The 23,750-nt window shown below is 38.1% G+C and overlaps 5 protein-coding genes across 5 annotated transcripts; 4 read left to right on the forward strand and 1 right to left on the reverse strand.

Moving 5' to 3' along the window:
* Positions 1-17: 17 nt before the first annotated feature.
* LOC115631479 (kinesin-like protein KIN-7I) lies at positions 18-23,716 on the reverse strand. Its single transcript, XM_030528235.1, has 10 exons — positions 23,533-23,716; positions 23,352-23,474; positions 22,919-23,265; positions 21,956-22,860; positions 21,646-21,861; positions 18,030-21,168; positions 17,858-17,975; positions 17,291-17,781; positions 17,090-17,229; positions 18-146 (listed from the first exon to the last, which is right to left on the reverse strand). Exons 1-10 carry the CDS (start codon positions 23,657-23,659, stop codon positions 80-82), a joined length of 5,673 nt encoding a protein of 1,890 aa, XP_030384095.1. The 5' UTR covers positions 23,660-23,716; the 3' UTR covers positions 18-79.
* Positions 328-1,225, forward strand: LOC115631484 (exosome complex component CSL4). Its single transcript, XM_030528239.1, has 2 exons — positions 328-587; positions 656-1,225. The coding sequence occupies exons 1-2, from the start codon at positions 384-386 to the stop codon at positions 1,115-1,117; spliced, it is 666 nt and encodes a 221-aa protein (XP_030384099.1). The 5' UTR covers positions 328-383; the 3' UTR covers positions 1,118-1,225.
* Positions 1,744-6,416, forward strand: LOC115631480 (MPN domain-containing protein CG4751). Its single transcript, XM_030528236.1, has 6 exons — positions 1,744-2,060; positions 2,122-2,479; positions 2,545-2,632; positions 2,692-2,861; positions 2,944-3,192; positions 3,252-6,416. The coding sequence occupies exons 1-6, from the start codon at positions 1,788-1,790 to the stop codon at positions 6,158-6,160; spliced, it is 4,047 nt and encodes a 1,348-aa protein (XP_030384096.1). The 5' UTR covers positions 1,744-1,787; the 3' UTR covers positions 6,161-6,416.
* Positions 7,321-9,820, forward strand: LOC115631481 (homogentisate 1,2-dioxygenase). Its single transcript, XM_030528237.1, has 8 exons — positions 7,321-7,375; positions 8,014-8,283; positions 8,343-8,523; positions 8,599-8,719; positions 8,789-8,919; positions 8,972-9,253; positions 9,322-9,503; positions 9,569-9,820. The coding sequence occupies exons 1-8, from the start codon at positions 7,361-7,363 to the stop codon at positions 9,695-9,697; spliced, it is 1,311 nt and encodes a 436-aa protein (XP_030384097.1). The 5' UTR covers positions 7,321-7,360; the 3' UTR covers positions 9,698-9,820.
* Positions 13,660-16,660, forward strand: LOC115631483 (D-3-phosphoglycerate dehydrogenase). The gene is made up of 6 exons (XM_030528238.1): positions 13,660-13,805; positions 14,657-14,707; positions 15,486-15,640; positions 15,708-15,927; positions 15,983-16,115; positions 16,183-16,660. The coding sequence occupies exons 1-6, from the start codon at positions 13,722-13,724 to the stop codon at positions 16,536-16,538; spliced, it is 999 nt and encodes a 332-aa protein (XP_030384098.1). The 5' UTR covers positions 13,660-13,721; the 3' UTR covers positions 16,539-16,660.
* Positions 23,717-23,750: the final 34 nt, after the last annotated feature.

Here is a 23,750-nt window from a genome sequence, read left to right on the forward strand (position 1 = left end):
GTCGCAGCTATGTATGTATGTGTATGAAGAATTAGGGCTGTACGAAAATTCCGATTTCTCGAGCATGTCGGAGTTATAATTATAAGTAGTCGATAGCATGCGATGTTTTTACAATGGTTGAATAAATGTTTCTCAAAATAATTTCCCTAAAATATAGTTTTTTGGTGGAGTAAATACAATTATAAATTAATATATAATTGTGTTGCACTAAATTTGTTCACAAAATATTTTAAAAATAATATTTACCGCACTAACCGAGCCGGTTCAGAATTCAAAATAGAAATATCGATTGTGTCGATAGATTGACAGCTGTAACCCATACCCCCATCTATTAACATGTGCCGCGTTAAAAACAACAAATAGACGTAGATTACATATAATTGATGCAAATGAAGACTGTGGATGAAAATAGAATAATGGTCGATCATGTGGGGGAAGAAGATGGCGCCAATTTGATGTGCCTGCCTGGGGAAAGACTGTGCAGAACAGAAGGCAGTATTTTACTAGGCAGCGGCACATATGAACAGAATGGATACATTTTTGCATCTAAATCTGGAATAGTTAATATCGACAATTCCGGCGACAACGTATGTATTCACATTTAAATACTTAGTTACATCTTGATACAAAATTCTCATTTTAAACTTTATTTTAGTACCAAGTTGTCAGCGTGTATAAGCCTGGTAGCCATATAATTATACCGACAACTGGAGACATTGTTACCGCCCGCGTTCTATTGACGACATCTCGGTTCGTAAAATGTGCTATATTTTGTGTTCGGGATGTTCAACTAGAAAGCAGTTATCGAGGGCTTCTACGGAGGGAGGACGTTCGTGAAACGGAAAAGGATCGTGTAGACATATATAAATGTTTCAAGCCAGGAGATGTGATTCTGGCGCGTGTTTTGAACCAACTAGAGCAGCAATCATTTCTGATAACCACTGCGGAAAACGAGCTTGGTGTTGTGACAGCATGTGCCAGTGATATGCGCAGAATTGGTATACCTATGGTGCCAGTAGGTTGGGGTGAAATGCAATGCCCACAGTCCTCCGTTAAGGAGCCGCGCAAGGTAGCTAAAGTTCTACCCGAAAGCACTATATCTAAATCCAAATCTTAGCGATACCTAGTTGCTTAAGCGGTCAACAGCAGATGAAATAATTAACAATTACTTGTAGTACTAGAAATAAAAAGCACATTTTACAATAAATTCACTCAATTTAAAAAATTTGTTTCGAATGCATAATTACAAAAAATAATTGAAGTTCTTTTGAGTTTGTGTTGATTGGCTTGCTACTTATTTATTAATTTGTATACAAATATACATATGTATGTAGGCATATAAGTACATACATATGCGTTTGCTAACAAGTATTTTATATAGACTCAAAAACGTTCATACAAAAAATGACTCAGTTCAAATTTGAAAATGTATATACATACATAGCTTTTTTGAGACAACAAATTAGCTTATTAATGGAAAACAAAAGAATTTTATAAAATTGGCTGTAATTAAAATTATTCGAAAATGACTATCCTTTTTCATTTAATGTGTTAATTTTAAATTAAACTTTTTCGGAAAATATCAGTAATTTTTGGTATTTAATATCTAATTCAAGTTTGAGAAAATACAACATTACCAGCCGTATAAAAGGTAATACTGCATTCATCGTAGTTAATGGTATCGAGTACAAAGTTACTGGCTGAGTAGAATCGTTTTGACGCCATATATACATATACCAAATACATAAATTGTGGTTTGATTGCAACAATTTATAGCAAAAAATTGCATGGAAAACGGAATGGAAAACGGCGTATTGCCCGACGGGGACCAAGTGGATGGAGTTAGTGAAAATCAGTTGGGTGGTAGCACAGATGGAGATGGTGAGGGTGACGCGGCCTCGACGCCACAGCCGCCACCAATACCGAATGACGGCTATGAAGCAGATGTGGAGCCAATTTCGATGGAAATATCAGCGCCATCACCCACTTCAGTCCTTGAGGATAGTTTGTATGAAAAGGATGTGGATAGCGATGTGGCAGATGATGACAACGACGATGAGGTAAGCTCGATTGTGTTACGCCAATGGGACGCCACAACTATAATGTTCATTTTATGGACAGACAAAAGAGAACTACGAGGGCTTTAATGGTACAGGTCGTACCATAACTTTGCAGACCTTAATGGCCGCAAATGTGCTGCAGCCAGGCAAATCGTGTATGACCATCGAATATCTGGGGCAGAAGTTTGTGGGTGATTTATTGCCGGACGGTAAAATAAAATCTCAAGAGACTGAAACCATATTCTTAACGCCCAGTGCGTGGGCCATGCACTGCAAACGTATTATTAAACCCGACAAAAAGAGCGGTTGCGGTTGGGCATCGGTGAAGTATAAAGGGAAAAAGCTGGACGCGTACAAAAATTCTTATCTACGAAAGTGTTCCTTGCAAAAGGAGTCCACGCCTGAAGATGGTGACGTTGGTATGTAAGCACATATTTTATATCTGACATATGATTTAAATTAATACGTTATAATCATTTTACAGATGCTGAACGCAAATCGGATATATCCGAAACAGTTTTGAAACGCACAGTATATCCGCACAATAGCGTGCCTAATCGCAATGTAATTCAGTAAGTTTCTCTTAATACCGGTAGTTAAATTTAATTACTAAGTAATTTTTAAATTTTAGCGATGCTAATATGCTCATCGAGGCTGTTTCCTTTACGTCCGTTGGAAAACTGCAGCCGTTTTTATTAACAATTACCTCATCGGCATTGCTTTTAGCTGATTTTCATAGTCATTTGACAGTGCGCGAGGTGTGCGGATATTTTGGTGGAACGTGGGACATGAATTCGCACAGTGAGTCTGGCTCGTCAAATTTAATTAATATGCCATTGTAATGCCAATCGGATGCGTTGCTTATTTTTTATTTTTTTTTTAGCTTTAGCGATTACTAAAACATATCCTTGTCGAAACACACGTTTTGACCGAAAGAGGGCTGCAGAAGTGGAGCGCGATATTCAAAAAGCTATGATTCAAGACCAACTGATACTTGTGGGTTGGTATCATTCCCATCCGAAGTTCCAGGCAGACCCAACTTTACGTGACTGCGACTCACAATTGGATTATCAGATACGAATGCGTGGATCTAGTGATCTCACCTATACGCCATGTGTCTCACTAATTTTATGTAAGCGTTAATACAAATTATTATCTAGACAAATTTCCACTTATATAATTTGTCTCCAGCACCTTATTATGACGAAAATCCCACTTTGGAGTCCGTAGTTAAGTGCATATGGATTGTACCACCTAATGAGAACAAGCATTCGATGGAATATGGTCGGCCTATGCTTATGCAGTATTCGGTACTACCAGATAAAGAGATTCCAGAGGACGTACGCACGGAAATCCAATCTTGTGTTGATTACTACTCCCAATATCGTGGAGAGATAGTTAAGTTTCCGAACATATATAACAACGATGTTACTTATATTGAGAAGTTAAAGAACACGCTATATCCGAAGTTTCCGTCTAAGCAGAGCGACAAAGCGTTGTGGAATTGGATTTGTGCCGTTCTGGACTGCGAGCAGGAGGACGACTTTGTGCCACCCAAAACAATCAAAATTATTGATAATGAAGAGCATGCGGTTAAAATGGAGGCTCCACTTCCTTCTGATTCTGGGAGTAACATTAAGTTGGAGGAACCTAAAGAAGAGCTACTTATAGATAGCACTAATTTGATGGATGAAGTCGCTCGCAAACTCGACGAAGAAACTGCACAAACCGAACAAAAGGCCAGCGAACTCAAAGTTATGTCACTTCAAGAGCAGCTATGCATGCCTTCCGGCCTCAATATGAATCCAGTTCGGATGTTGTCTCCACTCGCTACACCCAATCCAACAAGTCACACGCCGGCCTTGCCAAACATAGCAACTCCTGTTATATCGCAAGGCATAGTTGCGAATCAGCTGCTTCCCCCACACACGCCTGTGGTGACCAATGCTCAAGTAACAAGTCAAATAACTACCACAACATCTGCGTCGTCCGCCTCGCCACGAGACAGCCCCATAACTATACCATCGAATTCGGCCAGTCCGGCTAAGTGTGAAGGACCAATGCCTTCACCTGCAAAATCTGACACTTCATCGCACACTTCTCGCACACGTAACTCACCGGCCCCAAGTCCAGGCAAGTTCAGCGTCAGCGATATCGCTCGTAACAGTCCGAGTATAACACCCAATAAGTATGAGACCCCATCAGCACAGCTAGTACCGCCGTCAGCCGCATGTCTACCGACTGCAAACGACCTGATGGCGGCCAGTTTGGCCCATCTTGCCGGACAATTGCCGCCCAATTTTCTTCAGACCGACCTGGCATCTCTATTCCAACAACAGCGAAAAGATTACGGTAGTTCTTCACTTAATCAGCTGGCGGCGGCCGCCGCTAAGGTTGGTGGCCAGAAGCTTACGAGCAGCAACACTCCATCATCCACCGGACTGGGAGATTTCAGCGATCCCAATGTTGCTGCAGCAGTGGTTGCGTATTCCAACAGCTTCAATATGCCACTACCTTCAGTAGGCAATAACAGCAGCAAGTCGAAGTCTGAACGATCGTCCAAGTCTTCATCATCATCGTCGTCATCAAACTCAAGCTCCTCATCGAATTCCTATAAAACAAAGCTCATGAAGGAGCTGGACGAACTCAAAAACGACCCGCTTAAGATGAGCGAGCTGATTCGTTCCCCAGAATACGCAGCACTGTTGCTGCAACAAGCCGAAGCGCTGGGCGCCACTACGCTTGGTACTTTGGGTTTTGGATCGGATTTTAATTATATTACTGGTGCCGGACTCGGCATGTCAGCAGGAAATTCTGTTACCAATACCGGTGTATCGAACTCTTCGTCTAATAAGTCCCCCAAAACGTCTGCAACAGCAGCGGCTGCCGCAGCTGCCCTCAATGCGGACTACAATAATCTCATTCAAGCATCGAAGCTACTTGGTTACGATTCCTACATGCAACAGCAAAGCAAGCAGAACAACGACCTTAATGCGTTTCTTCAACAGCAAATGGCCGCTGTCGCCGCCGCCGCTATACAGCCGCCATCTGTCCCTACGAGTAATAGTTCTAAGAAGCAACAACAACAGCAACATCAGCAGCAGCAACAACAACAGAATGCCGCTCAAGCCGACTATACCGCCCTTTTGCAGACATATACGAAGCTATTCGATCCGAACAATCAATTCGCTGCCCTGGCGACGGGCAAGCACTTGACAGGCTCCCACAACGAGCTCTCAGCGCTGCTCACGGGTGGCAGCAGCAGCGGCAGTTGCAATTCAAAGCAAAAGCAGAAGGATATTCAATCGGATGTACTTAATCAGCTGCTGCAACTGGAAAAGCAAGACTCCGAAATAAAGGCGCTCCTTTATCGACAGAGCAAGACTAATGCCGAACTGGACGCATTGTTTACCTCGCCATCGGGCGGGGGCTCAGCATCGAATTCAAAATCAAGCAGCTCTGGATGCGGCCTTGTAGGTGCTCCTTCGCCTTTGTCCAACCCAGCTGCATATTATAACGCATTGGCGCAGGAAAAAATGCAAGACTATGCCGCATTCTTTCAGCAACAACATGGCAAGTACGGCATACCTGATCCCCTATCGAAGTCGACGTTAGCGGCCAACAACATGTTTATGTCGCCAACGGCACTGTTTAAAATCCAGCAGGAATCGTTATCGGCCATGATGATGAAACCCCCAAAATCCACCACCCCTTCATCGGCGCGCACAAGAGAGTCGTCGGCTTCCCCAGCATTGGAGCGCCTAACTCCCACCAAATCCGTTAGTAACAATGCCAACACCGCCGGGAAATACAATTTTAGTGCCGTCGATTTGGCCATATCGAGTGTGCCTTCAAACACACCGTCGCCTGCACCGTCTGACGGCAGCAACAGCTCGTTGCATCGACGACCATCGAATACACCGCCCGTAGACTTGAGTCGTTTGTATGGCGATTTGGCCCCACCAGCAGCACTCCTGAATAGTGCCCTGCCAAAGAAGCGAATGGAGTTTGCTTCGGTGGCCGACTTAGTTGCGCCGCCACCAGCCAAAATCCCTAAAACCAGTATGGCTGACGACGCTCTAAATTTATCACACGACTAGAATATATAATACATCATTATTATCTTCTGTATCTACTCACATTCTTATTCCATCTTGAAAAACATGCCAGTGTTGCTCATACGCTTGCTTTTGATCCGCACCCCTCCCATCTTTATAGATTTTACATTTTTTAATTTTTAATAAGTATTAATTGATTTACTTCTTAGTAGTGAACCGGAATAAATATTACTTTTAGCTCTTTCCGTTCGTTACGGCAATCATTAGGCGAGTTAAGTAAACATGTATGTAATTTAAGTTCTGCTACTTATTTAAAGTATTAAATACATATGTATCTCTGTATTACATAAATTAAAATTATATTTTATTTCTTTGTACTATCTCTATACACATAGACACATATTGAACTCTTTAAAAAGGCAGAGTTCAACTTCAAGTATATATGTTATGTGTACTATACATAAATATGTAAGTCTGTCCTTCGACGTTTGATTAAATTACTTGTAATATTCTAGAACGAATACCAGCATAAAACTATTAAATCTATATATTAATAACTACACATCTGCTTTCGACCGTTGGAATGGGGATGCTGGGTTAATAATTTCCAGATACTATGTTGACAACATTGGTGTAGAACGACGTATGGATTGCTTACACTTTATTCCTAACGTCAATAATCAATTCTAAGTACTTTGGGAAAAGTATTTTGCACAAGCGCACCACTGTGGGGCTTTTATTAGGATTTGTTTCTTTGATCGGTGTTTTTTGAGCTCCAGATTATTAGTAGTAGTTTCGTTACAATATCGATACATGTTGAGAGTTTCACCAAACCAGAACTAAGTATCTCCCTCAGTGAAAATAAAAATTAGCCCGATTTGGTTGAATTATTCCAACTACATAAATTTACTAGTCATGCTTTATCGAAAACACAAGATAACTAGTTTAACTTCTATGCAAAATTCCACAGAGGATGTTTATTTGCTTAGAGCATTTCGAGATAAACAAAGTTAGTTAACAGGTGCTTGCTTTCGCTTGGTTTTAGGAGGCCGGTCAGCTACTTGTCACAACCAGTTTTTAATATGCAGATTAGTTATACATATACAAAGGTATAATCAAGTACTTATGCATCCATGTTTTTAGTTTGCTTTGCGGACCGTATATAAATAGAATTGTTATTCGCTGAAGCGATTTCAGTCAACGTTTGCTTCAGTTAGTGATTCAAATATACAGAAATAAATAATGTCCAAAAATAAGGTACAATTCAAATATAAATATACATAGGAACTATTTAAGTTAGTAAACAAGCTTACTATGAAGTTTGTCGTGTTTCCACCAAGTGTACCCTATTTGTAAAATAGTGAAGAGATTGCTCAAGAATTAACAAAAAGGACAAACAAAATTCAAAAAACATTTGCATGATCTACTTCAAAACTGGAAATAAAGTACCCTTGGCACACTACACGCATTATAAACGAATGGAAAAATGCGAAACTGTGTACAGAACGTACAGTTTTGGCATCAGTATGTGAACAGTGCTCTGGAGGACTTTTAAATTGAACTACAATTATAAAACAATGGGTACATAAATATTTAAACGTGCATTTTAAAAAATGCGTTAAATGACAGCTTAGTGGAAGTCTACAAATAATTTTAGACTGAGCACGAGTGGTTTTTAAATACATTAAAGTTTTTGAAAAAATACTTAGCCTTTTAATTGACTCGTCTTTTGATGCGCTTCAGTAATCTTTGTTAGAATTGTGGTTACTGAGACATTGAGCTGGTTACGTTTGGAATTTGTAAATTTAATAAGCTACTTTTTAGTTTGATTACATAGGCTCTAAATCTTTAAGTACCGTTCGTATCACTGATCTCAAATATTTATCAATTTGTAGTATCTTACCGGTTTTGGCTCTCATTTTTCGTCTGAAGATCCCAGGTGCCCCAATGCCTTGCCTGCAGGGCAGAACTCGCCTCAGCAATGCGCCTACGGCCTTTATGCTGAGCAATTGTCTGGTACAGCATTCACAGCCCCTCGTACCGAAAATTTACGGACTTGGCTGTACAGAAAAGTGCCCAGTGCCGTGCACAAGCCGTTTGTACAATATAAGGATTGCCAGTATCTGAATCAAAACTGGGATGAGAGGCCACCAAACCCTAACCAAGTGAGCATTTTCTTACATATATAATAAATTCTTTAACACGAATTACCTTATTTAATTAGCTACGTTGGAAGCCATTCGATATACCGGTACAAAAGCCGGTGACATTTGTGGAGGGATTACATACCGTTTGCGGAGCTGGGGATACTCGAGGTAGACATGGCCTAGCGGTGCACGTATATATGTGTAACAAGTCAATGGAAAATACAGCGTTTTATAACAGTGATGGCGATTTCCTAATCGGTGAGAGAAACTCTCAGCCTAACAACTTTCCAGTTAATAAATATACTTACATTTGAATGAATTTTTGGTTTCAAGTACCACAACAAGGGGTTTTGAATATTACAACCGAGCTTGGTAAAATGAGTGTGGCGCCAAATGAAATATGTGTTATACCACTAGGTATTCGTTTTGCAGTTGATGTGGAGGGCCCAACCAGGTTAGTGAAATGATTGGAAGGACTCTGCAACTATAACTATCTGAGAACTATTTGTATTCCATTCTGCAGGGGCTACATTTTAGAGGTCTACGATAATCACTTCCGCATACCAGATTTAGGACCGATTGGGGCCAACGGGTTAGCTAATCCGAGGGACTTTAAAACACCTGTGGCCTGGTTCGATGATAGACAAATTGTTGGTAAGCGTATAGTATAATAATTGAAAGAAGTGTATATCAATACTTTTTGCAGATTTCCAGATTATTTCTAAATTTCAGGGCAGCTTGTTTGTGGCAAAACAAAATCATAGCGCATTTGATGTTGTGGCCTGGCATGGAAACTATGTACCCTATAAGTACGATCTTTCGAATTTTATGGTCATTAATTCGGTTAGCTTCGATCACTGCGATCCAAGTATTTTTACCGTCCTTACTTGTCCGAGCTCTCGGCCAGGCACAGCGATAGCGGATTTTGTAATCTTTCCACCCAGGTGGTCTGTACAAGAACACACCTTTCGACCTCCATATTATCACCGTGAGTAGCACATAGTAGCCCATATGTTGGCTTTGATCAACTTTTCTTAATGATACATATACTTGTAGGGAACTGCATGAGTGAATTCATGGGACTTATTTTGGGTCGGTACGAGGCTAAGGAGGAAGGCTTTGTCGCAGGTGGAGCTACACTGCATTCCATAATGACTCCTCACGGACCAGACGCAAAATGTTACGAGGCTGCCAGCAAAGATAATCTGCGACCTGAACGTATTGCAGAGGGCACGCAGGTTGGTTTCCCATATGATTTCAGGATTAGCATCAAAAAGCATTAACTTCTTGTAAAATTCACTAGGCGTTTATGTTCGAGTCTTCACTAAGCTTGGCTGTAACTAAGTGGGGAGAAGAAACGTGCAAAAAGATAGACAGTCAATATTACGAATGCTGGCAAGCACTCAACAACAACTTCCAATTAAAAATGTGAACCAATACATGGCTACTCTTCATCTTTCTAAGAATGTTAAAGTTACGGAAAAATCTGTTAATCTAATCAAAATGAAATGGGAAATGTATTTTAGAGAAGTGTAATAAAAAATTATTATTAAGAGGCTATGTGTTTTTTCTTCAATTATCCAGTCGATCGGAAAAGATAAAAATGAAGGGTGACTATAACCCAAAAAGTATTCATTATGAGATATGTCAACACCTTCGTGGTAAAAATTAAAGTATTCTTCCAGAGTCAGATATTCGTGTTATCAGGAAATGTTTAGCCTACTATTGAAATTGGCTAATTGCTATGTAAAAGAGCAAAAACAGAAATTTCCAAATTACATTTGTTAGGATTTCAAATTTTGATCGCTTCTTTAATCTTAATTGGCCTGACAACTGCTGGATAAAATCTGCAGAATCTATAATTTTACACATGTTATTATTTTTGATTGGATGTATATCGAAATAAAAACCCACATGAGCGCACCACTGTTCGCAGTCATATGTATTTATGTAGCATATACTACATGTATGCCCAAGTGTGTTTTTGAAATCGGAGTACTAGATCAACAAAACCTCGCGACTTTTGATTATCAGCTTCATATGCACATGCATCATATTCATGTAGGAATGTACGTGTATAACGTGTACGTGTTTTTTAAAAGTTAGAAATGATCCGTATAAAAAATTCCACTCTGCATTTCAGATTCCCTTCTGGTAACGCCCTTGAAAAGTAACGCCTGAAAGAAGCGTATTAAGCTCATAAATAAATAAACTGCACAATTTTTAAGCAATCGATCTAAAATAATCTACTTACCATTTTTTTTGTTGAGATTTTTCTCATTTCTTTATGACAGAAAGTGTAGATATTGTGATAGTAAAACGTGTTTGTGTCGGTAGATAAAAACGATATGATTTTGCATTTTTATCCACAATATTTTCGTTTAATTTAACAGAAATTGTACAATTTAATCCTCGATTTGCCAAACCTTAAGTACTTGGTATGAGAATCGTAGAGGAGGGCGATCGCAATTATTTTATTTTATTGAATTTATCAGAAATTCACAAATTTAAATCTCGATTTGCCATCACTTAGGTATGAGAATCGCACAGGAGAGCGGCCACAATATTTTTATAGCCTGTACCCAAAGGGTGAAAGGTTAATTTAATTAATATACTTTTTTTTAAAACTATTTAACAAAATTTTGTTTTTGTTTTTCCTTTTTGGTGGGAGGTACAGGGTATTTAAGAGTTGAGCTTGCTCGACTTTAGCATTCTTCTTATTTTTAATTTATCAGAAAAATCACAATTTTATTCTCGTTTGCCATCAATTAAGTACTTGGTATGAGAATCACAGAGAGCGGCCACAATATTGTAATTAAATTTAATTTATCATATATTTTACAATTTATTTTTATTTAATTAAATTTATCCGAAATTTTACAATTTTAATCTCGATTTGCCATCACTTAGGTACTGGGTATGAGAATCGCAGAGGAGGGCGGCCACAATATTTTTAATTAATTTAATTTATCAGAAATTTCACATTTTATTTCTATAATTTTTATCTCAGAAGGTACAAGAGCTAGAATGACCAAACTTGGTATTCAGGTTCCCCTGAGCCCTAGGCAGATCAAGTTTGTTTTTCTATTCTGATTCACCCCCCCCCCCCCCCCCCCCCCCCCCACAATTCGTGTTTTTGCCATAATTCCCGTAACTCCCGTATTTCTTGGAATTTTGTTCTCTAGATATAGTTTATTTTTTTTTATTCTTAAACACCCCCCCACTCTCCCGCAATTCGTGTTTTTTTCCATAACTCCCGTAATTCTTGGAATTTCGAACTAAAATTTGGTAACTACATCCCGTCTCGTGTCCCGAATTTTCCACAGGATCCGTATGATCATCTAGATCTCAGAGACTATAAGAGCTAGAGACACCAAATGTTGCACACAGATGCCTTATGTGTGTACGTAATACGAGTTTGTTTTATTTGTATGATTTCCCCCCTTCCCCACTTCCACCTATGGGCGTTTTTCCGTAACACCATTTGTAAAATCGCCTATATCTCAATTGACAGTTTTCACATACTGAACATACAAATAATAAAAGTAAAAACAATAAAAAGGCTGAAAACCAAAACACACAAAATACACCACCAACAACCCCACAACCAACCGATTCACCAGCACCAGAAGGGTGGACATCAAAATTGAAGTCCCAGATGCCTTAACTGAATACGCAGGAAATGTGTTTTTTGGAATTCCCCTCCACACCCCTCTCCACCACAAATCCTGGTTTTCTCGAGCTCCCGTAATTCCTGGAATTTCAAACTCAAATTTGGCAAGTAGTATTGAGGAAGTCATAGCCATAAATATAATTGCTGCCCAAATATTGGGACCGCTCTCCTTGTCATACCAAGCACCAAGTGATGGCAAATCGAGCTTAAAATTTTAAAGTTTATAATAAATTAAATAAAAATAAGTTGTGAAATTTCTGATAAATTAAAAAAATATCTTCGATTCTCATACCAAGTATGGCAAACGATATTTAACTTGTGATTTTTCTGATAAATTAAAAAAAAAAAAAACAAGTAAAGCTAAAGTCGGGTGTCCCGACTTTGAAATACTCTGTACATATGTTAAGAATAAAAAACAATTTGATGTCCACCCTGCTGGTGTTGGCGAATCGGTTGGTTGTGGGGTTCTTGGTGGTGTATTTTGTGTGTTTTGGTTTTCAGCCATTTTAATATTTTTACTTTTATTATTTGTGTGTTCAGTATGTGAAAACTGTCAATTGAGATACAGGCGATTTTACAAATGGTGTTACGGAAAAACCCCCATAGGGGGAAGGGGGGGAGGGGGGAAATCATAAAAATAAAACAAACTCGTATTGCGGACACACATAAGGCATCTGTGTGAAACATTTGATGTCTCTAGCTCTTATAATTTCGGAGATCTAGATGATCATACCGACGGACAGACCGACCGAAAAAGGGCTAGTTCGACTCGTCTTGTCATGCTGATCAAGAATAAATATACTTTGTGGGGTCTGTCACGCTTCCTTCTGCCTGTTACATTTTTCAGCTCGCGCAAACCTAATATACTCTTCTACTCATGTCCAGAGTATACAAATTGTGGAAATAAATTGTGAAATTTCTGATAAATTAAATTAAACAATTTAATTTTAAAAATTTTGTGGAAATATATTGTAAAATATCAGAAATTTTACAATTTATTTCCACAATTCTTATTTTTTTTTTTTAATTTATCAGAAAAGTTACAATTTAAATCCCTTCACTTACGTACTTGGTATGTGAATCGCAGAGGGCGGCCACAATATTTTAATTTAATTTAATTTAGCAGAAAATTCACAATTTATTTTTATATAATTTAATATATCAGAAATGTCACAGCTTAAATCTCAATTTGCCATCGCTTAGGTAATGGGTATGAGAATCATAGAGGAGGGCGGTCACAATATTTTTATTTAATTTATTTGATCAGAAATTGCACAATTTATTTCCACAATATTTTTTTTAATATATTTTTTTAATTTATCAGAAAAATCACAATTTAAATCTCACTTAAGTACTTGATACGAGAATCGCAGAGGATGGCGGCCACAACGATTTATTTTTATTTAATTTAATTTATCATAAAAATCACAATTTGTATAGGCTTTTCCACTATTTTTAATTTATATATCAGAATTAATTTAAAATGAAATTTGAACATACAACTACAATTTTGCATTTGTATTTTTTCCACATATCTCTGTTGAGTGCGAAATTATAAAGCGTTGAATATTAAAACTGGTTCAGTTCAAATAGGCTAGGAGCTACTGTACATACATACATATTTGTGTACGTATGTGTATGTATGTGCATGTTTGTAGGCTCTCTGGTTGATGACTTCCAGACTGATAACCAGTTGTATTTGGAAGCTCACATTGTGCAATTGCAGCTCGCGGCTTTTGTCATTTAATTCATACGTACATACAAAGATACATCAATTGTGAAAATGCCTTTGAAAATTCGCAACGTTCTAGTGTGTGATGCTGTCGATAATGCGTGTGTTGAACTCTTGAAAAAACACGGCATTAATGTGAGTGAATAAAAAATTAGTTGCTTTTAAAAGGAAATACATATTTGCATACATTATATACATATGTATGTGTGTGAATGTATGTACTTATATTTGTATTTGGTTGTAACTAATTGAATACACATTTAACTGCACTTTTGCACACATATGTACATATGTATATATCTACGTATTTACAATATATTACAACATCAAATGTAGAAATGTGCATAGCAACTGCCTAATCAAATATGTACATCAGTAGAAGAAATTTTTCTACACGTGTCTTTCAAGATTGGCTTTAAAGCTCTTCGAAGCCTTGTTTAATTTACATATGTATAGTATGTATGTATATGTATAGTATGTATGTAATTCAAGCTTTGAAGAGATATGCATGTATGTACATACATACATATATACACAGATTACCGGCTATCGCCACTTTGTGATCACAGCTACATACTTGTATATGCATATGTGTACATATGTTTATATACACACGAATTCGCTACATATGTATGTATTAAACTGCATATACATATGTACGTATTCTTATGTGTATTTATTATGTACGTCGTATTAATAATATAAATGTATACCATATGGGTTTTTATTTATATAGGAAGTTTTTTAAAATCCATAGATTAAATATTCTGAGTGCAGTGACACCTTAAGTTTCAAATTGGTGTATTTTTCCACCCATAAAATAACAAGTCAACGTTTTCCCGTTAAGCTATAATATACTTGTATGTATGTGTGTATATCACATTATAAAAGAAATCAACAATAGGAGGGAAGCATAATATTAAATATATGGCAAGATTTTACAAATTAAATTCATATTTATATAAACAACGTGTATTTATTTTCAGGTTGTTTACAAATTAAAAATACCACTTGATGAACTGACAAAGGAAGTAAAGGTAAGATTTTTAATACATTTGGAATAAATATAGACATTTGTTGCAAACAAAGAAACAACAACAAACGACCTAGCTATTATGAACGCTTTGCGGTCAGTTTCTCAAATAGTGATAACAAAAGTTGACTGCCATAATCGATTTAAAAGTCGAAACATTAGAAATTAAAAAATTTAGTTCTCGATTGGCCATCACTTAAGTACTGGATATGAGAATCGCAGAGGACGGCGATCACAATATTTATATTTAATTTATTGGAATTTCCAAAATTTAATTGTCGAATTGTCATCACTTAAGTATGTACTTGGTTTTTTATTTGACTATCGATATATGATGCGATTTTGACCGCAGCCGTTTAAAGGTCGTACTACTATGTTGAGCAATAGTCGAGATTTTGGAAGTCCTTTCTTGCTAGGTGTCAAATAATAAGACAAGAAAGGAATGCTTATTCTTATATACCCAGTGGTCACTCCCCCAAAAAAAAAAAAAACTCAAGCTGCCTAGGGCTGAAGGAAACCTGATTTCCAAGTTTGGTTATTCTAGCTCCTGTTGTACACCTTGCACAAGCCTATTATACATCTACCTTTCGGGTAAAGTTGATTTCTCGTTGATTGTTCTTAAAGTTAGACGTGCAGCTCTAAATTAATAAAGCTGAGTGAAAAGTATTAAATTAAAAACCTGATTAAATGAAGTTGCAACGAATAGGGAGTTTAAAGCATTTTAGAAGTTAAAACTAAATTTGGAAAAGCAAATACCTAAATAAAATTATCACGTTTTGTAGAACTTTGATGCTGTCATTGTACGTTCGGATACAAAAATAACTGCCGAAGTACTCGCTGCGGGTGCTGGAAGTCTCAAGGTAGTGGGTCGCGCAGGCGCAGGAGTGGACAACATCGACATAGCTGCAGCGACAAAACACAATGTCGTCGTTTTAAAGTAAATCCCACACTGGTAATGCCAGATGAGCCCTTAAATAAAATGAAATTTTTACCGCTTCTTTCAGCACTCCTGGCGGAAATTCCATATCAGCTTGTGAGTTAACGTGTATCCTTATTGGAACTCTGGCCCGTTTCGTTGCGCCGGCAACTCAGAGCATGAAAGAAGGGCGCTGGGACAGAAAGCTATACAGTGGCAGCGAGCTTTACGGAAAGACTTTGGCCATACTGGGCTTGGGTCGAATTGGACGCGAGGTGGCTATACGTATGACGGCATGGGGCATGCGGGTAGGTTAGCCCAAACTAATATTTTGCAAAGCCTCTTAATTATTCTACTATTCAGATTATCGGCTATGATCCTATCACTACGGCGGCCGAGGCCAAGGCCGCAGGCATTGAGATGCTCCCTTTGGAAGAAATATGGCCATTGGCTGATTATATAACTGTACATACCCCGCTAATACCAGCGACCAGAAGTAAATTCTATTCTCCCACATATGCATGTAATATTTGGTTGTAAACCATGTTATATCCGTTTAACAGATCTCATATCTACCGAGACGTTGGCGAAGTGTAAACAGGGCGTAAGAGTCATAAATGTTGCACGGGGTGGTATTATAGACGAAAAGGCTCTGCTTGAGGCCCTTCAGAGCGGAAAATGTGCAGGTGCTGCTATTGATGTCTACATTGAAGAGCCTCCGAAGTCTGAAGTTACCAAGGCGCTTGTCAACCATCCGAAGGTCGTGGCAACCCCCCATTTGGGTGCCAGCACATCCGAAGCTCAGGTCCGTGTTGCCGTTGAAGTGGCCGAACAATTTATCGCACTCAATGGCACATCGACCGAATATACAAGCTACAATGGCGTTATCAACAAAGAGATTCTCTCATATTATCAGTGAAATTATCAAATAAATTTCGTTTTTTATAGCCTGTACCCAAAGGGTGAAGGGCTATACTAGTTTTATAACTAATCATTTGTAATTGAAGAAATAAATAAAAAGAAAACATGTTTTTTCATCGATTTGATAGAAAATATTTTTTGCTGCTGGTTAGAGTTACATTTTTCTTTAACCTATTGAATATTCTATTCTAAATGATATGTAATATTTTAAAGTTTGTTGTATTCAAAGAGAAATTGGATGAATAAGGTTGGGTTTTTTATATATAAGAGTTCTGCTAAATTGCCATTATGAATTTTTACACCTTTCAACATTCAGATACAGGCCATAAAAGCGCTGTTATACAGTGACTCGTTTTTTTTTTTCACATGGCAAACTTTGTTTGCCGATGAATAAATAAATAAATAATTTTGGAGAATGCCCTCCTCTTTCACTTTCCAGATCACTACCATTCGTGTAGTTAAGTTTGGCAAAACGACACTTATTACAACAATTAAACATTAAACAATAAAGCATTCATGAAAATAAATAAAATAAATACTAATATTTACGAAGAGTGGGTGCCACTGGGGTCGGCCATCTGTTTTCGAAGGTCCTCTACTTGAACTTTACGCATCTTAAGTGCTTTCTTTGCCATATCGTACTTCTCAGTGAGGGCTGATAGTTCTGCTTTCTGCCGATCACACTGGGCCTTTAGAAAAGAACAAATCGAAACTAAATAATTTCGTAGCAGTTTAGGGGAAATCAGTTACCTTTAGGGCACATATCTGGCCCGCCGTCAACGATGAAGTATTGGAAGTATCAATATTTTCAAATTGCTTCAGCTGCTCCTGTTGATTTTTAATTATATTGTAACGAAAACGACATACTTCCAGCATATCTTCGTATTTCTCTGTTAGCTTTTTGTGCGCCGTTTCCAGATCAGACTCTGTCTGTGTTCCAGAAGTGACTAGTGAGGAATTGTCAACGACTCGATGGCACGATACGTCCGCAGCATTCGTAGATAAAGCGGCCGCTGCAGTCAGGGCATTAACTTTACTCATAAGTTCATGGTTTTTCTGCTTAAAGCGTTTCAATTCATTGCGCTGCTTCTCCTTTTCGTCTTGAAGGCGTTTTTTTAACTGGGCTGTTTCCTCTTTGAGAGGATGATTTTTCAGCTCGATACTTAATGCTGTTACTTTGCTTTGGCTTATGAATAAATCTCTCTGGCAGTCTTCCAATTTGCGTTTAAGTTCGGCCATTTCTTAACAAACAGAATTGGAAAGCAAGTATTTTTATCAGTGTCTTCAAAGTAATTTTTTAGATTTATGGAAACATACCTCCGGCATCATTTAGTGATCCATCGTCACAGGACTCGTTCCAGCATTGCCGTCGACGTTCATCGTGAGTGCTTAAACGGCGACTTCTTCGCATTTGAGAATCCGTATTGGGTCTTTTCTAAAAAGAAATTACTGTATATAGTTTTCTGTTTAAAATTATTCCCATTCTTACCTTCGTTAGACTGTCGTCTCGATCGAGACTTTTGCGCGCCGTTAATTGTGTGTTGGATGTATTCAATTCGGTAAAAAGCTTAACAGATTTGTCCGATTTGAACGCAACCAGCTCTGCGTCCAGACTTCTTATAGTATCTTCCATCGTGCATAATTTTTCCTCAAGGTTGCTCTTCTCTTCCAAGAGGCACAATATTGTGGCATTAAGTCTTGCACTTTCTGTACCATGTTGCTCAATTTTGCCTTCTGCAGCAGTTTTTAATGCAGTTATCTGTTTTAAGGCTGATTCCAGATTTTTAACTTCCCCTGTAAGTTTCTTGAAATCCTCTTCATGTATTGCATTTTTATGTTTTTGCTCCTTCAGTTCCGTTGCTAAAGAACAAATTTGTAGCTTGGATTCTGCTATGACCGTTTCTAATGCGCACTTTTCGTCTTTAAGCTTTTCATACTTTAATTTGTACTCCTCAGCTGTGGCCAGATTCTCTTTCATTTTAGATAAGGTTTGTTCATAAAGGTCCCTGCTCTCCTCCAACTTGATGTTATAATTACGCAAATTTTCCTGATATTCGTTTTTGCATAGTTCCAGATTTTCGACATGCTGTTTAAGTTTCTTTAAATCCTCCTCATCTTTTTCATTTTTATGCTTTTGCTCCTTAACATCCGTGGTTAAAGAACAAATTTGTAGCTTGGAATCTGCTATGACCGTTTCTAATGCACATTTTTCTTCTTGTAACATTTCATACTTTAATTGGTACTCGTTGTAAGATCCTATCTTCTCCTCAGCTACGGCTAGTTTCTCTTTCAATTTAGATAAGGTTTGTTCATAAAAGTCCCTGCTCTCCTCCAACTTGATTTTATAATTACGCAAATTCTCCTGATATTCGTTTTTGCCTAGTTCCAGATTTTCGACATGCTGTTTAAGTTTATTTAAATCCTCCTCATCTATTGCATTTTTATGTTTTTGCTCCGTCAGATCCGTGGTTAAAGAAGATATTTGTAGCTTGGAATCTTCTATTACCGTTTCTAATGCACATTTTTCTTCTTGTAGCTTTTCATATTTTAGTTGGTACTCGTTGTAAGATCCTAATTTCTCCTCAGCTGTGGCTAGTTTCTCTTTTATTTTAGATAAGGCTACTTCATAAAGATTCCTGCTCTCCTCCAACTTGATCTTGTAATTACGCATATTTTCCACATATTCATTTTTGCTTAATTCTAGAATTTCAACTTGCTGATTAAGTTTCTTTAAATCCCCGTCTTTTTTTTCATTTTTTTGTTTTTGCTCATTCAGATCCGTGGTTAAAGATAAAATTTGTAGCTTTGAATCTGATATGACACTTTCTAATGCACATTTTTCCTCTTTTAGCTTTTCGTACTTTAAATGGTACTCGTTGTAAGATCGTAATTTCTCCTCAGCTGTGGCCAGATTCTCTTTCATTTTAGATAAGGTTTGCTCATAATGGTCCCTGCTCTCCTCCCACTTCATGTTGTAGTTACGCAAATTTTCCCGATATTCAGTTTTGCTTAGTTCCAGTTTCTCCAAAAATTCCAGTTTATGAGTATTTAATTCGTCCTTGTGGGCTTTTTCCCTAGATTCTAGTTCACTTTTGGTTGAAGCAAGTGCAGCTTCCAGCTCGAGTAGTTTTTCGGATATCTCGCTTTGAGTACAATTCGGTGCTCTTTTGCAGTTGGAGCAATCGAGGCTCTCAGTCATGGTACATTCTTTGACCTTACATTGTAACTCTTCCCAAACGATGGAATCTTTTGTCTCCTTGTGGGCTTTCTCCCTAGATTCTAGTTCACTTTTGGATGATGCAAGCGCAGCTTCCAGCTCGAGTAATTTTTCGGACATCTCGCTTTGATTGCAATTCGGTGCTCCTTTGCAGCTGGAGCAATCGAGGCTCTCAGTCATGGTACATTCTTTGACCTTTTCTTGTAGCTCTTCGCAAACGATGGTCATCTCTGCGTTTTGCTTTTCTAACGTTTCGATCTTTTTTTGATAATTTTCTACCTTGTTAATAATAACTGATTTTTCAAGGAGCGCACACTCTAGCGTGGTCATCTGCTCTCTCATTTCGTTGATTGTATGTTCGGTGGTCTCCAGCAATACATTTTTCTCCAAAATTTCAGCCTCGAGCTGATCAACATAATTTCGCAAACTTTGAATTCCGACCTTCGAATTTTCGCTCAGCTCCACAATATGAAACTTTTGTTGTTGCAGCACGCCTTCTAGGCAGATCGATTCATCAAACGATGGATGAAGTATCTTCTCCGTGAAGTTTAGGTGAAGCTTATGTCCTGCACCATTAATTTCATTCACAGTGATAGCTCTAAAAGTCCGAGAGTAACCGATATCGCCTAGTTCAATCTCATGAAGGGATTCCAAGAACTTTGCAAATTGTGAGTATAAACTGCTGTTATTGAAATTAGAAACGAGTTCTGAACCTGGCATTGCTTCGCCATTACACCACTGACTACATATTATATTCATGGGCTGCTTTTTGAGAAAATCACTGAGTTTTTTGCATCTTGCACGCAACAAATCACCATCCTGGATGCTCTCCAGCAGCTGGTTAGAGAGATCATCGTATTCCCTTTGTAGTTCATCAAACTTTGACTGATGAAATGAAATCTTTTCATTCAGCTCGCATTCTTTGTGCCGAAGATCACTTGAAACTCTGTCGAGATTGCATTGAGTCTCCTCAACGCGGACCTTAAGCGAATTTATCTCATCCTGGCTACTTTTACTCTCACTCTGTTGTTCACTTTCAAGAAGCTTCTTTGATAGTTCATCAACAGTTTTTTCCAAATTATTAATCACACTGTCTTTGAAACTTTTACTTTCACTCTGTTGTTGACTTTCATGAAGTTTCTTCGATAGTTCATCAACCGTTTTTTTCCAACTATCAATCGCACCGTCTTTCTCTAAAAGCGCCTCCAAAAGTTCGGCTTCTCGCTGCTTTGACTTTTGTTTATTACTTTCATACTGAAACTCTATGCTCACCGCCTCACGATTCTCCGCTTCAAGTACTTTCATAGAATCTTTGAGTCTATTTATTTCTATTTCGTAGTTTTCGTTCATCGCATTAATCTTTTGGTTTAAAGCCGTAAGCTTATCAACCTCGGCTTGCAGAAGGTCACAGCTAGAAAATATATTGAGAGGGAAGTGTAAATCTCAAAGGAAACAAATCTCAAAACTAGTATGAATAGGTGCATAGTGTGTGAAACTGATGTAATCCTGTTTTAAATCCACAAAACATACATATATAGTATAGAAGGTAACATTTCTTCAACTATCTTCTGAAAATATCTATTTATAAACAAAATACCTACTATATTGGACTAAATACCTATGGTTAACATAGTAAATTGATTAGCGATCACAGTTCTGTGGCAAATTCGAAACCCATTGTTACAGCAACTGAAGAATATCACAGTGGGACAAGGAATTATGTAAGCACGATGTTTAGCACATTTACGTTACATTATATAACTTCCAGACAAGTATATTGTTAGCAATTTCCCCATAGTGTCAGTATTCTAGCTGTGAACTTGCCGACTGAAGGCACGTCAGTATTTATTATGCTGTATTGACATCTAGTTTTGAAACGCTTACTTACCGTGTTTCTAAGTCGACTTGATTCTTAGTGCACACATCGAGATCGATTTTTAGTTGTATGTATTCTAGGCGCTCGGCTTCGAGTTCATCTCGGCGTGCCGATACCAATGCCAATTTTTCCTTCAGGACCTTATTTTGATCAAATTTCACATCTAATTGCTTTTCCAAGCTGGTGTACATTTGCAATTCAAACAATTCTTTCTCGACCATTTCTAAGCTATTTGGGTGTACATAGTTAATAATTTGTGAGTGATAATGCTTATGTGAATGATGTTGATGGAGTATTGTATGAAAAGCAAATCGGAGCCTACCTCTTTCCTGCCATTTGTTCCACTTCCGGTGTCAAAGAGATGGACATTATATTGCGGCCCTGAGCTCTTGGTGTTTGAAAATCTGACGGTTCACAACCAAAATCGACACGATCAATTGGAGTGAATTCTTCTTTAACGTTTTCTAGGTTCAAACTTTTAAACACAGATATAGTCTCGGGGCAGATTTTGGAGCGGTTGTTTTTATGATGGGTAACTTTCGAAAACATACATGGTTTGGGCAGCTGCAAGCGTGAAGTGCTTTCAAAAGTCGTTACGGGCTGCGTCTTTTCTCCTTTATCACCATCTATAACTGAAGTGGCAGGGCACCAAGTTCGCCGCCGCTTCTGAATTTTTAAGTTGTTTAACGAATTGCTGCTTATAATTTTCAACATGTCTCGTTTGATTGCTTCCTGGAGTTGGTGAACCTTGACTTGGCTTTCGTTTTTACGCTTTTCTTCGGCTAAGTTGTCTTTAAGCGTTTTTATTTCTCGTTCTAGTCGTTTCATCATCGTGGGTCCTGAAACAATCTCGTTTACTTGTGGCTTTAAACGAATTTTCTTTGCCCGCAATGCAAAATTTATTGTTGATTGCGACTCCTCCAGTATTGAGGGCTTTATGGTGCATATAATTGAAGTAAGCGCATTGCCACCTAGAGATGCTTGCAAAATGCGTGTTAATTTCGAATCGCGGTAACTTATATATTTGTTATCCGTATTTTCAGCCAGATTTTTAATTACATTGCTCAAGAAGAGCAAACTTTTATTGATGTGACCGCCTTCCTTTAACCGAGCACCACGAGCACCCGTCTGATCGGCGCGCTCGGAGCCGGCCAAATCCACAAGATTAAGCACGCTTTGTATGACAGAATCGTCTTCAGCGGCATCCGACTTTTGTGATTCTATAATCTACATAAATTGCAATTGCATCATTTTCACGAGGTTGTTGTTACATTTGTGTACTTACTATTCGAAATATAGCATGCGATCGACTGGACCGTTCGTTCATATGTGTTTCGCCGACAGTGCGCTCTTTGTTGCCCATGCACAAGAAGTTGAGCAAATCTTCCTCCGTAGTTATGATGAACTCCTCACAATTTACGTTCACGATCCCTGTAGCGGAGTCGTGTATTTTAAGATCCTGGTTCTTTTTGTTAAGCAAGTCGTAGATTTTTTCATTATAAATTTCAATATAGCCGACCCGTATTAAGAACTTCCGATCGTGAATTTGTGATATTTGATTAAAAATCTCCTTCGCCGCCAACACCATAACGCCGGGATTGTGCTCATCGCCCATCATAGTATATGTTTTTCCTAAATATGTTTCAAGCGTTTATTATTATATTATAGGATCCAATCACTTATTGCATTGTAAATGTAAACAGCATGTACATATCTACCTGACGATGTTTGGCCGTACGCAAAAATAGTGCCGTTGAACCCCTGCAAGCATGCATGCACAATATGTTTTGCCATCAGCTCGAAAACGTCCTGATTGGTGGATTCCTGATCAAATACATGGTCTGGAAGACATTATTCTAGTTTGAAGAATCAATGGTATTTATTGTAAACATAACATACCAAACACATAGGGCTCTGCCTGGACGTCTGTCAAATATATTCGGCCGTCTCTTACTTGCCATAAACAGTGCTCTCGATCGAACGGGCGCACCTTAATGCAGACTTGAACAGAACTTTTTGAAGACATTGTATGCACAATCACAAAAAAAACACATAGAACAAAAATATCACAATGTAATGTATGCCAATTTATAATTTGATTATAATCTCTTTGCAAT

This window comes from Scaptodrosophila lebanonensis, unplaced genomic scaffold, assembly GCF_003285725.1.
Source record: "Scaptodrosophila lebanonensis strain 11010-0011.00,11010-0021.00 unplaced genomic scaffold, SlebRS2 tig00001412-arrow-pilon, whole genome shotgun sequence".
In the NCBI taxonomy this organism is placed as follows: domain Eukaryota; kingdom Metazoa; phylum Arthropoda; class Insecta; order Diptera; family Drosophilidae; genus Scaptodrosophila; species Scaptodrosophila lebanonensis.

What these genes read in the sequence shown, in the direction of transcription:
- LOC115631484 (XM_030528239.1), top strand. Translation starts at nt 384, where the DNA reads ATGCAAATGAAGACTGTGGATGAAAATAGAATAATGGTCGATCATGTG. An exon ending in TCGACAATTCCGGCGACAAC is followed by an intron (nt 588 to 655) that starts GTATGTATTCAC and finishes ACTTTATTTTAG; the next exon opens with TACCAAGTTGTCAGCGTGTA.
- LOC115631480 (XM_030528236.1), top strand. Translation starts at nt 1,788, where the DNA reads ATGGAAAACGGAATGGAAAACGGCGTATTGCCCGACGGGGACCAAGTG. An exon ending in ATGATGACAACGACGATGAG is followed by an intron (nt 2,061 to 2,121) that starts GTAAGCTCGATT and finishes TTTTATGGACAG; the next exon opens with ACAAAAGAGAACTACGAGGG. An exon ending in GTGGGACATGAATTCGCACA is followed by an intron (nt 2,862 to 2,943) that starts GTGAGTCTGGCT and finishes TTTTTTTTTTAG; the next exon opens with CTTTAGCGATTACTAAAACA.
- LOC115631481 (XM_030528237.1), top strand. An exon ending in TGATGGCGATTTCCTAATCG is followed by an intron (nt 8,524 to 8,598) that starts GTGAGAGAAACT and finishes TTTGGTTTCAAG; the next exon opens with TACCACAACAAGGGGTTTTG. An exon ending in CGATGATAGACAAATTGTTG is followed by an intron (nt 8,920 to 8,971) that starts GTAAGCGTATAG and finishes TACTTTTTGCAG; the next exon opens with ATTTCCAGATTATTTCTAAA.
- LOC115631483 (XM_030528238.1), top strand. Translation starts at nt 13,722, where the DNA reads ATGCCTTTGAAAATTCGCAACGTTCTAGTGTGTGATGCTGTCGATAAT. An exon ending in TGAAAAAACACGGCATTAAT is followed by an intron (nt 13,806 to 14,656) that starts GTGAGTGAATAA and finishes ATTTATTTTCAG; the next exon opens with GTTGTTTACAAATTAAAAAT. An exon ending in AACTGACAAAGGAAGTAAAG is followed by an intron (nt 14,708 to 15,485) that starts GTAAGATTTTTA and finishes CACGTTTTGTAG; the next exon opens with AACTTTGATGCTGTCATTGT.
- LOC115631479 (XM_030528235.1), bottom strand. Translation starts at nt 23,659, where the DNA reads ATGTCTTCAAAAAGTTCTGTTCAAGTCTGCATTAAGGTGCGCCCGTTC. An exon ending in GGCAGAGCCCTATGTGTTTG is followed by an intron (nt 23,475 to 23,532) that starts GTATGTTATGTT and finishes AATGTCTTCCAG; the next exon opens with ACCATGTATTTGATCAGGAA. An exon ending in GTACGGCCAAACATCGTCAG is followed by an intron (nt 23,266 to 23,351) that starts GTAGATATGTAC and finishes AAACATATTTAG; the next exon opens with GAAAAACATATACTATGATG.